General features: G+C 44.0%; 1 protein-coding gene across 1 annotated transcript in view; it reads left to right on the top strand.

The window, feature by feature from the left end:
• Poc1b (POC1 centriolar protein B) overlaps window positions 1-10,089 on the top strand; it is a 103,746-nt gene extending 93,657 nt beyond the window's left edge. Inside the window, exons 11-12 of the mRNA XM_021205299.2 lie at window positions 4,700-4,915; window positions 8,672-10,089. Of these exons, the coding sequence (XP_021060958.1) occupies window positions 4,700-4,915; window positions 8,672-8,776 (321 nt within the window). The 3' untranslated portion in view covers window positions 8,777-10,089. The remainder of the gene's footprint in view (window positions 1-4,699; window positions 4,916-8,671) is intronic.
• Window positions 10,090-18,790: the final 8,701 nt, after the last annotated feature.

Raw genomic sequence — 18,790 nt, 5'->3', positions numbered from 1 at the left:
GTCCTCTGCCCCTGGTGTTTTCTGCTCACTTAGCGCCAGCCATGTCTGTAGTTCTCCCGGCACAACACGAGCACCACATCACCTGCATGGGTGGCGCTGTCAAATGCTCAGTATGGTGTCCAACCCCGAATCCTTTACTCCCAGCACTGACATTAATGTTTGGAAAGAGGTGGTACTACAGACTCGCTGCATTGGCACAAAATCTTATACATCGTTTCTTTACAAATTTATGATAATATAATTCTTTTTAACTTTTAATAATGCATGCATCTCATGTTTCTTCTCTACAGACAAGAAGCAAAGGTAGGATTGGTTGGTAGAAATGAATCAGTCCATATGTAGGTTCTAGTTCCTTTGATAGAAAGACGTCAGTTGGCTGGTGCTTTGGGTAAGGACTGGTTGTTTTTTCTTTCTGCCTGCATGCCTCCTTTTCTTATCATGCCCATATGTTCTGTGATGGTAATCTGCTTTTTTGTCTCCAAACAAGAAAAGTACTATTAAGACTTTATTGGAGTTCCTTTATTGCTTTGACTTCCGATGTCCCTAATCTTTTACCCCTCTGTTTTCTTCTTAATAACCAGTGTGACTGCGCTGCGCAAGTTCATTGATTGAGCTGCTGTACTGACTAAGTTGGGACCTGTTGCCACGAAGGGTTGGGCTTGTTATTACCGTGATTATTTGTGGCTGTGGAAACACTTCAATGTGTTATTTATGACTCCTGCTTTCTAAACACAAAGGGGGGGGGGGCGTCTTGGTTATAGAGAGCTTGCTTTCAACTCGTGATGATACACTGAAAACTTGGCACGATAATTAACACCGTCAGAGGTCAAGGCCTGCTAGTGTTAGAAGATAGAGCAATGAGGAGCGATCTCCTGGCAAGAGAAGTAATGGACAAGTAGCCACCATGCATGCTGGCATTTACAGTAATGGAGGAAAAGAAGATGCCACGCTGGTGAGCAGAAGGTCTGGCTTTCACGGGGTGGGGGTGGGGGGTCAGAGATGTTTCTCAGTACAGGACAGTGAAGCAGAACGCTGCAGTCTGAAAAGGACTTGGCCTTGCTAGGAGAGCAGCGAAGGTTGTAGAGAAGCAGAAGCATTGAACAAGAGAGGCTGTCTTTGAGCGGGAGTTCTTTTCAGGTCGGGGTGGCTAGCTGTAGTGAGTATATAGGAAATACCCCCTCAGTAAACAGACTCTGGGCAGCTAGGTCTGCTGAGCCCGGGGGATTACAAAGATGTATTTTATACATATGATCAAAATTAGTTTGAATTAAGAGTAGTGACCTGGAACTAGAAAGATGGCTTTAGAGGTTAAGAGCCCTGGCTGCTCTACCACAGGACCCAGGTTCAATTCCCAGCACCCACATGATAGATTACAATTGTCTGTAATGTAACTCCTGTCCCAGGGGATCCAATTCCCTCACACTTGCAGGCAAAACACTAGTGTACATAAAATAAAAATAAATAAATCAAGGAAGAAAGAGAGTCACGACGTGGAGCTGAGGACAAAGCTTAGTGTCCACAAGGCCCTCAGCTTCACTCTAGCTGATAATAATAGTGAATTCTCAGGTTATTATAATAATAGTGGATTCTCGGTTTATTTTCAATAGTTTTGACAAACACTGAATTATTATCTCTATATATGAGGGGAAATCGAAAGTTCCATCTTCCTAAAAGATGGTAGAGTATCAGGAAAAGCAGTGGCCCCATCCCACAGGTCTGCATGTGGAGGGCCTCCATGTCTTTTAGACTTAACGTTGGTTCTTCACTATGTGTCGCATGTTTTTGCTGGATTTTGCTCAGTGCCTGTCTCCTTGTTTGAATACTGAGAGTATATTTTGGAGGGCCAAAAGGATTGAGCCTCGCTAGCACACCAGGGGAGGGTATGGAAGCCAGCAGAGTACCTGTAGAATCTTTGAGAGGACAGAATCAGCTAGTACAGAGAAAGCTTGCAGCAAGCTCCACATGTTGCCTTGTCAGCAGAGCTACCCCAAGAAATAAACGTCTGCCAGGAACCCCAAACCTCTAGCAATCACCAGGAATTTAAGATTGGGAAAACAAACAAACAAACAAACAAATAACCCTCTGAGACATGTATTTATTTGTGTCCTATTTTCATAATAACTTTAATGAGAAATCTTACATAATACAAAACTGGCTCATCTGACATGTGCGCCTCACTAGTATGTAATACACAAAGCTGTGCTTACTATGACTACATTTTTAAACGTGCATACAGTGTCTTGAGAGGCAAACACAGAAGTGGATGCCCACAGTCAGCTATAGGATAAAATACAGGGCCCCCAATGGAGGAGCTAGAGAAAGTACCCAAGGAGCTGAAGGGGTCTGCAGCCCTACAGGTGGAACAACAATATGAACTAATCAGAACCTCCAGAGCTCGTGTCTCTAGCTGCATATATAGCAGAAGATGGCCTAGTCAGCCATCATTGGGAAGAGAGGCCCCTTGGTCTTGCCAACTTTATATGCCCCATTTAGGAGAACGCCAGGGCCAAGAAGAGGGAGTGAGTGGGTAGGGGAGCAGGGTGAGGGAAGGGTATAGGGGACATTTGGGATAGCATTTGAAATGTAAATGAAGAAAATATCTAATAAAATCATTTTTTAAAAAAGGAGAGGCCAGAAGAGGGCGCTGGATCCCCAGGGACAAGACTAAAGGTGGTTGTGAACCACTATGTGGTTGCTAGGAATTGAATGCAGAGACCTCTAGCAGCCGGTGAGTGCTCTTAACTGCTGAGCCATCTCTTGAGCCCCTAAAGAACATTTTGTCACTCCTGAGGGATTTTTAAAACACTGCTCCCCCACCCCCACCCCCACCCCCACCCCCACCCCCAGCTGCATCCCCAGTGTCTCCGTTTTTTCCTTTGCACTCAACCCCTGGCAGCCACTGGGTTTAGTACGTTAACCCCCACCCCCACCCCCAGCTGCATCCCCAGTGTCTCCGTTTTTTCCTTTGCACTCAACCCCTGGCAGCCACTGGGTTTAGTACGTTACCATATTTTCTCATTTTGAATTTTTTTTTTTTACAGAAATAGTATTAGATAGTATTTAGCCTTTGATGTCTAGTTCAGTGCTTAGAATGTTCAACTGAGTTGTAAAACTCATCAGTTTCCCATTTTTGTGAACAAAGAATCCTAGTGACGATTTCTTCATTGTCATGGACTTGGACCTTTGGATTGTTCCTGACTTCCTGAACATCGTGATCAATGCTGCCGTGAACATTTTCAGTGAACATTTTCACACAGCTTGAGTGGATAGGTGTTTACTCTCTTGGGTTTATATCTATAGGTGGGCTGGTTAAGCCGTACTTAATGTCTGCAGGCGTCTCCATTTGCCTGCTCACCAGCAGTGTAGGGGGGCTCCCAGGTCTCAGCATCCCGCTGACACTTGGTACCAGCATCCCACTGACACTTGGTACCAGCATCCCACTGACACTTGGTACCAGCATCCCACTGACACTTGGTACCAGCATCCCACTGACACTTGGTACCCTGCTTTGTTCTTTTCTGCCATCTTAGTGCAGGTGAAGTCAATGTCCTTGCAATTTGGATTTGCTATTGCTGATGATATTCAAGATATGCTTGTGAGCCTGTTGGCCATTTGTGTATCATTGAGTGTTTAATTACATAATGTATCTGTAATCCTTAAATTGCAAATCTTTGTGTATGTGTACAAAGCCCTTATCAAGAATTTGATTCAAAGATGGTTTCTTCCATTTGTTTTCGCTATCTTGGTGGTATCTTTTTTATTATACAAATTATTACATCCAATTTATTTGTTACCTTGTCATCTTGATCTTGATGTTACACATAAGTAAATTTCGTATGGTTCAGGAATATCTCACCCAGGCCACATGTATCCCAGACAGCCGTGAATACAATTGTCATGTTGTGTCAACAGGTAGGACAGTCCCAGGTCTAGATCAGGAAAAGTTAATACTGATTCTTTCTAAAAGTTTTATAGTCTTAGCTCCTCTTTTTAAGTCTCTGACCTTTTTTAGGTTTTTTTGTTTTTTTGTTTTTTTTTTAAGATTTGTTTATTTTATGTATTTTATTCTTTGCACACGTGTCTGCTAATAGATACAGCTTCTTTGTAAACTATTGTGAGAAAGGCCGCCGTGGATATCGGAGTGGGGTTGCTAGATGATATGGTAACTCTGGGATGGCTTCTCTGAGGAATCTCTAAACTGTTCTGATAGCAGCGTCAGCAGTTTACCCATTAGTCAGCAGAGCATGATAATTTACATTTTCTACATTCTCACCAGCACTTGTTATTTTCATCTTAGAGGGATTAAATGTCATCTTAATGGAGCCAGATGTTTACTTTAAATTGATAAATAAACTTCATTCAGTACTCCTTTTTAATGGTAAAACTCCTGATCAGACAGGCATTTAGGAAGTATTTTGCAAAAAATGAAGACATTTTGTAAATTTTTCTCTACCTTCTGTTAGCTTTGTTTCTTTATTGTAATTATAATTTATGTACTTTGTTATATAAAGAAGATAAAATGATTCACAAAAATATAAATCTGGAACAGTTTTATATATATATATATATATATATATATATACATATATATACATATATATATGTATATATATATATATATATATAACTGTTCAATATATATTTATATATATAATTTAAGTTTGGAAACTTTGTTTCTGTCTTTTCCATGACATTAAAGACGATGGATTCCACCTCTCGAGCTGCGCCAGGCAAGGGTGAAGACATCAGTAGGTATTTCTTGAACCCTTTGTTAATGCCAGAATATTCATCAACGACTGTGAGAAAGAAACCAGAAGATGTAAGTGATGTGCCCTCTGAAAGCCTGAGGAGCGTCCCGCTGGCGGTGGCTGACGCGCTGGAGCACATCATGGAGCAACTCAATATCCTAACCCAGGTGGGCTGGCCTGCCGCTGCCCCGAGGAAGATAGAGCAGTCCTAGAGATGCAGGATGTGAGACTGACAGAGCCAGGGAGTTTTTCCTGGCAAGGCAAACTGAAATAGTCACCAGCAAGGCACTTAGAGCTAACCTGGTCTGAGAACATTTATACAGAGCACTGTCTCAGAACCACTCTCTTTCTTTCAGTGTGTGTGTGTGTGTGTGTGTGTGTGTGTGTGTGTGTGTGTGTGAGTATACATATGTATACATGCACTTAGTTCTCGCTGGCGTTTGTGTCATCTGTGCAGACATCAGTGGTAATACTCTGTGCTATAAATGCCAGTTGGTCCTAAGCAGTGACGTTCTGTCCTTTGAATTTGTGATGTAGTATATTTATATTAGGTCACATATCAAAGAAATATTTAACAGCATAAGAAAAATGTACTGTAAGTAAAAACTCTTATGTAGTATGAAATATTGCCAAAGTTTATAGTCTTCACTGACAACCCTCGGCCAGCTCAGTGTGTAATGTAGAGCTCTCTCCAGAGTTTCCTCTAGAGGACGAGGAAGCTATTAACATGTTAGCCAGTCTCTTAAGACCATCTTGCCAAAACAAAGAAGACTAACAGACCTGAAATATCATACTAACAATCTCCCAGGTCTTGGAAGGTACGGACCTAACGTAAGGGAAGGCTCGTGTTGGCGCGGGAACAGCCGTCATACTCACTCTGCCTTTGGAGACATCTTCCATGGTCCTCTGTGTTCTGCACACTTACGCTTTGCTGTGTACAGCATTGTTAAGTGCACACACTGCCACGAGTTACACAGAGCAGGAGGCGAACATGGGACAAAGAGCAGGGTCAGCCTCTTGCCCAGAGTGACTAGTTCAATCTCAGATACTCCCGCATGGCAATCAGCATTGGTCTCAACCCTAGCTATGCCCCTGTCACTGGAGTCCCCTGTCACTGGAGTGCGGGAACTTAGGCAGTGCCCGGGTCTCACTGCCACAGGCTCCATGTCCTTTCTCTGGAGTTAAACCTTAGGCACTAGAGAAGATGTCACCTCAGGGTGCTGGAAGTTAAGTCCCTCTGGTTGTGGAGTTCTGGCATGCAGTGAGAAAGACCCGTGTGAGACTTTGGAGTCCTATTTGTTCACTAAAAGTCTTACTAAACTCACAAGTTTTCACTTTGAAATTGTGAGCTACAGGTGACCCACCTATGTTTACCAGACACCCTCCCCTTTAGAAACTCTTAACCTCTCAGATGCCAGATTCAATTTTAGTTGACAGGACTTCCTGCCACTAGTCAGTCAAGTCCTCTTTAGGACTCTCCAACTGAGTCCTCCCCTCCCCTCCCCCTCCCCTCCTCTTCCCTCCCCTCCCCTCTCCTCCCCTCCCCCTTCCCCCCATCTTTCCACCTGGTTCATAGTTAATGGACCACTTTCTGTCTTAATAAATTCCCCTTTGGGTGTGTTACAGTTAACCTTAAGGAGTTCATTTTCTTTTATATATTAAGAGGTTGAAGGTAAGGCAAAGCATGTCTGCAGAAGAAAGACGTGAGTCTAGGCGAGTCAAAGCAAATATGTCCCAAGCAGTTGCCTAAGCTGCAAGGTGTCTTAACTGTATTCCAGAGAGAGAAGGGAGGCAAAGTCAAGCAGACTTGGGGCTGAGAGAGGAAGTAGTATCAAAGATATTATAATGCAGACATCAACACCTGCATGTATAACTGTAATAACTATCTGGCAAGTTACTTGGTACATAATAGACATTTAAGAAAATATCAGCATCATAATTATCTTTATATAATGATGAATTGGTCTATGGAATATGAAAGCAAAAGCTTTTAAATGATGACTTCCTTCAGAGAAGGAAGGAAGGACAGTCACTTCCTTATCTTGACATTTATCTTGTTTGCCTTTCCTGTATAAAACCTATTACTAGATAACTATATAGTCTGTCAATAAGGGAATTCTACCCCCTCCCTCCCTCCCTCTCTCCCTCCCTCCCTCCTTCTCTCTTCCCCTCTTCTTCCCCCACCTCCTCTTTCTCTCCCCCTCTCTGTCCCTCTCCATCTCCTCCCTCTCTCCTCCCCCCTTTAAGAACACTTATTCGGGGCATGGTGGGGCACGCCTTTTATCCCAGCACTCAGGAGGCAGAGGCAGGCAGATTTCTGAGTTTGAGGTCAGCCTGGTCTACAAAGGAGTTCCAGGACAGCCGGGGCTACACAGAGAAACCCTGTCTCAAAAAAAAAAAAAAAAAAAAAAAAAAAAAAACCACTTAGTTATTCTGGTGTGGTATACACCTTTAATCTCAGGACTCAGGAGGCAGAGGCAGGCAGATCTCTGTGAGCTTGAAGCCAGCTTGGTCTACATACAAGCTGAGCTGTGTGCTACCTGGGTAGTCCCTGCAGTACAGATCACTATAAATGTCACAGACCCTGCAGTACAGATCACTATAAATGTCACAGACAGGCAGACAAAAGGTCCGAGCCTGCTAATGGTTGAGAGTCAAGAAAAAGAAAGGGAGAAAGAAGTGTGAACATTTGGGAATTAAAACCCTAAGGAAATGTAAGGCTGTGATTTAAAGCTCAGCATAACGGAGGGCATGAGAAAGCACAGAAGCCACTCAGGAAGTTCTGGATGTGGCTGGGCTCTTAGGAAGACTTACCATGCAACATGCAAGTTTCATGTGGCTTCCTGGTCTACATTTCAGTTTATAATTAAAAGGGGGGGTGTTTTTTGTTTCATTTGTTGTTTGTTTGTTTGTTTTTTAAGAAAAGCTAGGGCTGGAGAGATGGCTCAGTGGTTAAGAGCACTGACTGCTTTTCCAGAGGTCCTGAGTTCAATTCCCAGCATCCACATGGCGACTCACAACCATCTGTAATTAGTTCTGATGAGCTCTTCTGGACCGCAGCAGACAGAGCACTCATACACACAAAATAAATAAATAAATCTTTGTTTTTAAAGCTCTAAACGTCCGGACAATATCACAGGTATTTTTCCCAAATTTAACATCTACGTGTGACTGGACCTCTGCTGGCGGAGTTAGGAGAGCTTCACTCCACCGAGTACCGTGTGCCCAGCAGCAGCCTAACACACTCCTCTCTCTCTTTAGTCCTCCCGCCAGGATGGCCACTACAGGGTGGACTGTGGCAAGTGGCCAGTGGTAACATGTCAGTAGTGCCTATGCCAGGAACGTGCACTTTAACCTGTATTGCTTAGAGGACTGGAGATAACCTCATCCCTGACACCAAGTCTTCAGAAAACCATGTGCAAGGATATACTCCAGAGGTCTGCCTTAGTTAGATCCCTCTTTCTTCATATGCATATGCATCAGGGTTTGGTTTGGGATTTTGGTTGGGTTGGGTGTTTTTCTTTGTATTTTTGTGACAAGGACTTATTTAGTCCAGGCTTGCCTCAAACTCTTTTGGTTTTTCGAGACAGGGTTTCTCTGGGTAGCTCTGGCTGTCCTGGAACTCACTTTGTAGACCAGGCTGGCTTCGAACTCAGAAATCCACCCGCCTCTGCCTCCCAAGTACTGGGATTAAAGGCGTGCGCCACCACTGCCCGGCTTGGGTGGTTCTCTTTTAGTTTCCTCGATACTTGATAGTGTTTGCTCTGCAGGTGGGGGCATTTTTTTAGCCAGTTTGGGGCCAGGTGATTGATTGGATATCAATCCAATCAAGGGGCCCTACAAGAGCCTCAAGGTGCACTCATCCCCCCCCCCCATCACCAGGGTACCAGGCTATGATACTGTTGTTTTTTGTTTTTTTGCAGACTGTTTCAATTCTGGAGCAGCGACTGTCTTTGACAGAAGATAAGCTGAGAGACTGCCTTGAGAATCAGCAAAAGCTTTTCAGTGCCATCCAACAGAAGAGCTGAGCAGGGAGGGGTGTGAGAGAGCTCAGGCCAGTCACTGAAGAAGTACTCACACACTCTGGAGGTAGCCGAGGCCCTCCACACCCCCGCCATGCACTAACCGATTCTTCAGAGGGTGAGCAACGAAACAAAAAGAGGTTCAAGTCATTCTCAAGGACTGACTTAAACACACAAATCAATGTCAAGGATCAAGTTATGCTCCTCCCAGGTATAATTGCAGTAATAAAGTTATGAACATTTTAATCACCCCAGTTCCCCCCTCCCCCACATTATTTGAAATGTCAGCTTTTCTTTAATGTGCAGATGCCCACCAGGAAAGTAAGCAGACCTCTAGATTGTATTGTTGCACCATTAGAGTGACCAGGCCCAGGCCATTCCTGAAGGTAATTAATGTGTTTCTTAGGTGAGCACACCCTTGAGGGGAAACCATTCGCTTTTCAAATAGCATCTGAGATGTAGGAAACGCTTTATTGAGCTGGCTCGTATTTTTTTCAGGTCAAAAAAAAAAAAGTCTGCCCTGCAGCCATGCTCCCCTCCCTCGGTATTGCAGCTTCTTTTCATTAGCACAGGTGTTCCCATGACAGGGCAGGCGTTTTCCTTGTCTGGTGGGAACCACATGAGGCGTGCGCGTCTCTGCTGTTACAGGCGAACACACTGAGCGGGTCATACTGGGTCATACTGAGCCTGTAGCCACAGTTCACAGAGATTCTGTCTGTGTGGTTTCAGTACACTAAAAAGCCAAAATGATGAAAAACATGCAGATACACATGAATCACATGTATTATTGCTTAAGGTGGTTCTGGTGGCTGAAATAAGTACATTTTTTATTTAGGAAAAAAATTTGCATCGTCTATTTTAGTTTAATGAATTGTGATTTGAAATGAAAATGGGTCAGGCATTCTAAAAGATCTTGGACACAAGTTAAGAATGTTTCTCTATCTTAAACAAAATGGAAATCAAAGTTAAAAAAAAAAAAAAAAAAAGCAAATTCAAGGCAGCTGGCTCTGGGCACGGAGCACAAAGGCCAGGCACGGCTGTGTAGCAGGGGCAGAGGCCATCTGGGTATGGAAAAGTGGAGAAACAACGGCGTGGGAACGGAGAGGTTGTTCTCCAACGGCGTGGGAACGGAGAGGTTGTTCTCCAAGCGGTTTCGGTTGTGCGCCTCTGGGCTGCTTTTCTCTTCTGTCTCCTGTGTGTTGTAAGTACCTTCTCTGTCCCGTGAGTGTGAACATCTTGACATTTTCACCAGCTCACAAAACTAAGTGGCCATGTATTTTATACCTTCACTGAGAAGACTGCATTAAAAAAAAAAAAAAAAAAAGAAATGTAATGCCAACTTTTGTTTCTTCTTTTTTATGCTTCAAACAATAAAGACACTTCTCTTTTTTAAAAAGATCAGTGTCTTCTCTTTTCTTAAATATTTACACCTTGTCGCCGACCCTATTACTGCTGATATTAAAAGCATGAACCACCATGCTCAAACAAACAAAAAACCAAAAAGCTCTTCATAGGCATCGCCAAATGCCATCCCGGAACACTGCATCACTAGGAGCTCTTTGCTTCATCTTCACCACCTCAAGAGTGACTAACTTCCTTCATTGCCCAGATTCAACACTTGGAGTCATTCTAACCGCTTTGTCTCGCTAGCAACAGTTCAGCCCTTCAGGAAGGCTTTATCAAGTATATCAAACACCCAGTCACTCCTTACCACCTCTGTTTCCTGAATAACCCGAACCGCTGCCATCTCTTGCCTGGATCACTTTCAGGTGACCCATAACTTGTCCCCTCCGGTCACCCCTTCCCATGCTCACACAGCTGGCTAGCATGGTTCTAGGAGAGCAAGAGTCAACAAAACGCCTCTCTCTCTCTCCCCCCCCCTTCCCTCCTCTCCCCTCCTCCTCCTCCTCCTCCTCTTCTTCTTCTTCTTCTTCTTCTTCTTCTTCTTCCTCTCTCTCTCTCTCTCTCTCTCTCTCTCTCTCTCTCTCTCTCTCATGTTGGTGGTGGTGGCACAGACCTACAATCTGAGTGTTCACCAGGCTGAGGCAGGAGGCCAGCTGGGTTGCCAAGAGACACTAGTCTAAAAGGCTAATGCAACCAAGCATGGTCCCATCTCAGTAACAAAGTAAAGGCTAGACTAGTAGAGTCTAGTAAGACTAGTAAAGGCTCTAGTCTTAACTGCACATTGTCTGTCCACCCCCAACCCTAGTATCCCTTCCCTCTGGGTAATCATCATTAAGCTAACCTCTCCCATTAACCTCTCCCATCCGGCCTTGGGCCTCCCTTGATTGGAATTATCTGCCTTGAGGGAGTTCTCCATTCAACTTCCACTCACTTCCAGACTCCCAGACTGAAATAGGAACCCTCCCTATACTCCCCACACCCCAGCCTTGCTTCCTCCAGTGTGCATACCATCTGATCTACCTGTCTCCTGCAGACCTGACTTCCAGGCTGGGAGTTCTCCCTACCACTCCCTAATAGACTAGAGCTGAGAACAAGGCCCAGATTGTCGTGAGCCTGCCCAGGGATTTCCAGACAGAGGAAAGCCACACTCTTCAGCAACTCTACTCTGGCAGGGGCTTCTGAGAAGAATGTCTGAGCAGCCCAATTGCAAAAATCTAAATGTTAAGTGAGTTGATAAGTGACTCTGAGTCCTTGGGATATCTGGGATCAAGGGAGAACACCTAAGGAACCAACTTGTCACATCGTTTGAGACTGTCACTTTCTCCTTAATAAACTGTCCAAGACATGGTAACTCACACCAACAGTTCTCAAACCTTTCTGCCTAGCTACTGCTTAAGATTTTCTGCCCCATATAAGTTCTCCTGGACTCATCCAAGTTGTATTAACGGATGTCAAAGGTTTCCTGTTTCCTTGGTGTTCCTGTTAAATGATTATAGTTGGAGCATAGTAAAAAAAATTTATTGGCTTTTTTATTACTTTTAAAATGTTGTTTGTTTTGAAATAGAGTCTCGCAAAGTAGCCTCAGCTGGACTCAAATTCAGGGTCCTTCTGTCTTGTCCTCCTGAGGCCTGGAGTCACAAGCACGTGCCACCATGCGCAACAGTATTTTTTTTTTAATGAACAGATAATTTTATGTATTTGTGAAGTTTACAGTGATAGTCAGTGCGTGTGTATAATATAGAATACTCAGATCAAATTGACTTTTCCATCCCCTTAAACAGCTATTGGGTTTTTTTGTTTTGTTTTATTTTAATTTTATTCTGCATACTTGTTGTTCATGACATTATAAGAGGACATTTTCATGCAAGTGTATATTATACATATTCTCTATAAGCTCATTCTCCTGCTATTATTTATTTGGGTGGACAGTAACTCAAGAATCAGGCCTCACCACACTATAAAATGTTTGAGTTTCACCCAGCAACACACACGAGAGCACAGCTATTAGAAGAAGCAAAAAAGGAAACGGAACTAGGCCGTGGTGGCACACACCTATAATCCTAGCACTTGAGAGACAGAGGCAGGCAGGTCTCTGTGAGTTCCAGGCCAGACTGGTATACAGAGCGAGTTCCAGGGCAGCCAGGCTACGCAGAGAAACTGTCTCACTTTAAAAAAAAAAAAAAAAAAAATCTGCCACTCAAGTTCTGATTGGCTAAGTCTCTGGTGTATGACTCTCTCCCTGTTGTTCTCAGAGATGCCCAGCACTGCCTCTGTCTAATGGCCTTTCAGTTCTTTCAGCCAAAGATTAGTTTGTTACCACTTCCAGGTGGATTATTTCTAATTTCTCTCCAGGCCTTGTCCCTTGACCTGGGTTGCAATGTGCCTAACAGTTCTGCCTTCTCCATTCTGGTTTGACGTTCTCAGAAGGCAGACATTTTCATCTTTAACGTTGCCACTTGGTTCCTAGGAACAGCTCAGCCACCCAAAGCAGTAAAAAGTAGACTGTGTGAACTGGAACAACCTAGGTTAATTTTTTTTTTTTTAATGTATGTGTATTTGAGAATGAGTGGCCGCTACTGTACCCTGGTATTTGTTCTATTACTGAGCCCAATAATGGTCTATAGACTTGGAAGCCAGACTCAACCTGGGCCATTCTCTACTAGTGTGACCTGTAGAGAAATATCCACAAATCTTAGTTTCTTTGCTTCTGAAAGGTGAAAAATAATTATATATGTTGTTTGCGAAATGGTCTACACTGTAGCCGTTACAGAGAAACTGTTCAATAATTGTGGGCCGTTATTTATACATCTTATCACCAGGCTCCCTTCACAAGTAATACAATTTCCATTGTCACTGGAAGGGGCACAGACTAGTACTAAAGAGGTGGGGAATGAACGTATAAGAGTTAATACTATATTAATGTTTCATTTTTTTTTAAGTTCAACCAAAAGAATAAGTACATAAAAGAAATTAGCATCTCATATAAAGAAAACCTTAGGGTGCTGGCCAAAGGCCAGCCATTGAATAACTCCTAAGGAACTCAGCCTGAGAATACTAATGCCTTGATTATAACCAAAGGCTTGGCAAGCACAGGAAGTGGAGGAGGGAAGTGGAATGTGAATCGAGTAAGTGCCATTAAGAAAAAGATTTGCCTGGAACTCTTCTTCCCAGCCCTTTGGCTATTTGCAAAACAAATAGTATTTCCTCCATTTTTTTTTTTTTTTTCTCTCTCTATAAAGATAAGCCAGCCTGGATCCTTACCTCACATTTCTTTGCTGGGTGGGAGGAATTTCACACATGCCAGGGAACTGGAAGATAACCATCTGTCTTTAGAAGCATCTTAACTACCAAAAGGATAAGGTCATCCGAGTACGTGGTGGTTTGAGGCAAATTAATCATAATTAGCCCATGAGCAAATTTAATAATAAAACAGAAACTAGATGTCATTCTGAAGTGATGGTATACCAGCAGCACGTGGTATGTTGTTTTGTTTGTTTGTTTGTTGTTTTCCCAAATGGCTTATGCTTTGGTAGCGGGTCACGGGTTTTAGATTTCACACAGCAGAGGGTTTATGAATGTACACTGAACATTGAACTCTAGGAACATAGTGTGATTGCCCGGCTGTCTCAAGCTATGTATGACTCAACCAGGTAACAATGGCAGCGGGCAGCCTGGGCTTGCTAGGAAAATAGGTCAATGGTTTGCCATGAAGCAGAGGTCACAGTAGGGACAGAGAGGGTTAGTGTGCGTGCGCAGATTGCAAAGGTGGATGGTTTGTATTTCCCTTGGAGTCAAATCTCAAACATGTTCCTGTTAAAAACAGACATTGTAGCCTGTGTGGTAGCCCAGCACTCAAAAGACAGGAGCAGCCAGATCTCCGACTTAGGCCAGCCAGAGCTGCATTGTAGGTCCTGTTTCAAAAAGCAAATCCCAACTTGAATCTCTTTACGAATGAATGTGCATTCCAGAACCAGGCAATAAGAGAAATGATCACTGAGAAACGTAAGTTTCAAAAACAAGAGTATGTGAATAAAAAACATGAATAGAATATATATATATATATATATATATATATATATATATATATATATATATATATATATTTCATAGCAAAACTAAGACTGCCTATATCTTTAGAAAGTAGAGTTCAGTTGATATTTATGATATGAAACTATGCAGAGCTGTTTCTGTATAAGCTGATTTGGCTTTTTATCAAAGGAGATTAAAGATTGACTACTTTTGTGTTCGGGACCACCCAATATAAAGTGTTAGTTAATATTCTATGCACCATGTATTCTCGGAGTGAGTAGTCAAGTTGGGGTTTTTTTTTTTTCTTTAACGTTTAACAATACAAGAAATGTGAGAAAGAAAACTTAAGTTGTAGTAAGTCGAAGTGTTTTAAATCAAATTAGATGGGACCAAGCGCCTCTCTAAAATTTTAGAGTAGCCGTACCTGAGGAAGAGGGCCTAAGAAGAGCAGAGTGACTAACTTTTTGAAAATGAGAATAGTAGTCATTGATCAGAAGAGAAAACACTTGTTTCACTTCCTGAAGTACTTGAAATGTGGTCACCTTAGGGTCCGGCCATTACAGTTATCACCGAAGATTTCCAAGTGTGTGGTGACAAATTGGACTGGAAAATGTTACTGTTTCAGGTACTGCTAGTGGCTTCGTGTAGCAGCTAAATGTTTGCTTTTCATCTAATCTTAGGGGAGGCAGAAGCGCCATTGCACTGCCACGCCCCCAACTCCAGCCCCCCGCCCCCACCTCTTGGAACTCAGGCCCTTGTGCTTGCTAGGCTTCTACCACTGACCTAAGGCATTAGCCCTCTTTAACCCCGGTTCTCAAACTTTATTGTCACACTTAATCCTGCAGACTTCAGACTTGCGATTTAAAAAAAAAAAAAAAAAAAACGAGAGCAGAGGCCAGAAGCCTCGGCCAGCACACCCGCTCTCGAGTTCTTCGTCCGGTTGTATCTAGGAGCTGTCACGAAGAAAATTAATCCGGAACAGGAGCTGAGGAAAGGGAGGGGGAGAGAGGAAGGGAAGGAAGCAGGCGGGGTGGTGGGGGGTGGAGGGGTGGAAGAACGTCTCCCCCTCTCTGTCTCTTTTCTTCAAGCCAAAACATACGAAGAACCGTCTACTGCTTTTAAAAAAATTTCGAAAAATAATTTAGCGCGCACAAAATAGTACCTGTTAAAAGTTTTGAAATTAAAGAAATACTAAGGNGGGGGGGGGGGGCTGTGCGGCGGGAAGGCGTGTTTTCTGATGAGACACCCTTCCGCTTTATTCCGTTTGCCCAGGATCCTCAGGCTGGGGAGACAGGAGAAGGGGAGAGCCCCTCGACGGGGCGTGTTTCTCCCGCAGGATGCTGGGTTTCAGGGAGCAGTCCAAGGCTGGGAGGAAGGACTTTTTTTTTTTTTTTTTTTTTTTTCTGAGATGGCTTCAGGATACTTTTGCCTGAATTAGTTCTAATGAAACACTATCCTACCTCAGGTTGTTTCCTCTCCTTAATCCCTGGAGGAAATCCCTTTGCTTTTCAGAGATAAAAAGTTAGTAGAACAAAGGGACAGTCAGGGAAGCGGCCGGGCCTTCGCTATAGAATTTCACTGAAGCCTTTCCAAGCCCCGGGATAGAGCCGGAGGGCTGTACTGTTTATTCCTACACCTGGATTGAATATCAAGGTCTTTGAGATGAATCATTTAGAAACTTGGGGTTGCGATCCAGGGTGGGGGGTGGGGTGGGAGGGTGGGAGTGGGAGAGTGGGGGGATGTGCTTCTTCGGGACTCTCTAATAATGACTGTGTCAAAGGCAGAAATCACACAGAGAGTTCAAAGTTATTAACCCCCCTCCCCCCAGCACCACTTTCATCGAGCGAGAGGAGGGTGTCTTAGTTTTTGGCGTGAGGAGGGGAGATAGATGGGGAACCAGAGTGTCCCCCTCCCCGGGTGGCTTCCTCGCACTGCAGCACCAGCCTGCGACTGCCGCCAGTTTCGTTTTCACCTTAAACCGTGATTAAGGCAAAAGGCGCGGGATTTGATGTGGCTCCCTACGTGAACAGGAAAAAAAAAAAAAAAACATTTAAAAGGAGCAGGACAGCCTGACTCTGCTTTCTAAGTGACAGTTACTTTTCAGAGAGCACATCAAAGCCCAGCTCAGCCGCAGAGGGCCCTGTGGACCCAGCAAGGGACTTAATGGCACTGACAATGTATTAAAAAAAAAAAAAAAAAAACTAGAAATGGGGCCAGAGAGATAGATGGCTCAGAGGTTAAGAGCACTAACTACTCTTCTAGAAGTCCTGAGTTCAAATTCCGCAACCACAAGGTGCCTGTAATGGGATCCAGTGTCTTCTTCTGGTGTGTCTAAGGACAGGGACAGTGTTCTTCACATATATAAAAGAAATAAAGCTTAAAAGAGAAGATGCTAGAAATGTGAACCCCTGTACTGTGTTGACCTTTAACAGAAGCATCGGGCACCAAGAAGCAATCCTCTTAAACCCCCTTCCCTACATCCCTTCCCATCCCAAACTTGACCAACCTAGCTGCTCTTAGCCTGAGTTACAAACGCAACAGATTGACTCGGTCTCTAGAGTCTCTTTGTTTCTAAATGTGGTGCTAAGACTTCAAAAAGCATTTTACATCAAAAGCTAAATCTCTGACTTCTGTCGAGAAGTAGGAGGCTAGAGTGTTACAGGTCATATTTTGCCGAGAGCTTTGTTAAGTGTTTGGTATCACAGGCCACACCTTCCAACTCACCTGACCTACTTGTCTTTGCGACCACACCTGCAGTTTTGGTCTGAATCCAGCCCGTGTCACTTTTGTGCTAGAAGGCTGAGCTATCACCACCTCACAAATTTTAACAATAAAACTTTATGTGGTGAGAAATTCTAAACGCAGTCAAAGAGGCACATGACCCAATCACCATGGTCCGGTCCACTTCCGTTTGTCACATACCCATTTCCCTGACTCCCCTGAGGCACAGATTGGCCATGTGCCTGCCCTTGTGCTGGCTAATGAGGCATAAGGGGGAGTCTTCAAGTTGGTCAAGATTTTCAAGACCCCCCAGTCTTAAAGAGCTGTATAAGATGCCACACAGAGTTCTAGAGAATTACAGGTTTTAGACTGTTGTAGAGAAACCAAGAACAAAACCCCTTGCATTAATTTAAATTGTATCCCTATGGGTTAAGCCCTGTGAGCTTTTCAATTCCTTGCAGCTGTGTGTGTGTGTGTGTGTGTGTGTGTGTGTGTGTGTGTGTGTTGAATGAAAAAAAAGAAGAAGAAATAAAGGGAAAGACATGACAGCCCTAGGTATGGTGGAGGAGAATGCTTATAGATATGTAGGAGAACATAGGTAAAGGTGTGGACAGGGACATCTTCAGGAATCCAGAGCAGACAAGTCCAAATAGAGCTGGGTCATGTGAGGAGGGAGGGGAAGGGAGGGGGGAGACAGGATCCAGGTGCAGCAGCCTGAGGCCAAAGGTACAAAAAAAAGGGGGAGGTAACCCAAACATTTGGATTGTATAGGGAAGAGCCTATGATGGAAGGGCAGCCCAGCCCCTGGGCTGTGAGAGTTCAGGGTAGAAGGTGGGGTATGGCAGCCAAGCCCTGTTCCAGGTAGGGACTGAGGCATGCTGGGAGAACCTGGCAGCCAGATCTGCTTCGATATATTAAATAAGCAACTCAGCCATTTGTCCCAGGTTAGAAACAATATCACACACACACACACACACACACACACACACACACACACACACGTTAGCGTTAGTTCTATCAATAGAACTAAATAACTTGAAACAAGAGCCAGACTTTCAATTATCTGCTCCGATGGAAAAGGCTAGTGAGAAAAATCAATAGGAAACCACACTGCGTGTTCTCTCTGAGAACATCCACTTTGTTCATTTCTCCAAGTTTGGGTCTAACAATCCCTGGTTCCCACAAGGCTGACCGCGTAGAGAAGTCTTTATTCTGATCATTCTCCAAATGGGAAGGGATGCGTTCGGTTTTACAGGCGTTCCGCTGGAGAACGTGACACTCACTTGGCTCACGTTGACCTTTGGTCTTTACCGGTGATGCCAATGTTACCTTCAGAGGTGAGAGAAACTTAGAAATGTATACTGGGGAAGACCAGCGGGTGGATGGGATGAAGACATTGAATGTCACCTCACAAAGCCAGGCTGCATGGTGCAGTCCAGAAGGAAAGAAGGCAGGAAGACCCTGACAACTGGTTAGACTCTGGTGGCTGAAGGATTCAGGATGCATTTGGCTTACGTCAGTGAAAACAGGGTCGTTTTAAAGGACGTATGTAACTCTAAGGAAGGCCAGAGCTCAGCTTTGTCAACCCAGGAAGGTGATGGAAGCTGGTCAGCAAAGTAATGAGTTATGGTCTGGACTGAACTTCCTTAACCTAAAACCAGGATCCAGTGTCTTCAGAATGATTGCAGTCATCAAGGTTGCAAGTCACCGGGTCTGACCCCTTTTGACAAGCTTTGGCCAGAGACAGGAGTTAAGAGGTCACCAGTGCTCGAAGGTGACCTCAAAAGCTTCTAATCCAAGGGGGGGGGGGTCTGAGTTCAACCTCAAGAGTCCACATTTAAGGAAACAAGCAAAGGAGCCGCCGCC

The sequence above is a fragment of the Mus pahari genome, chromosome 9, assembly GCF_900095145.1.
Source record: "Mus pahari chromosome 9, PAHARI_EIJ_v1.1, whole genome shotgun sequence".
NCBI classification, from domain to species: domain Eukaryota; kingdom Metazoa; phylum Chordata; class Mammalia; order Rodentia; family Muridae; genus Mus; species Mus pahari.
This window is presented reverse-complemented; position numbering and strand designations above follow the sequence as displayed.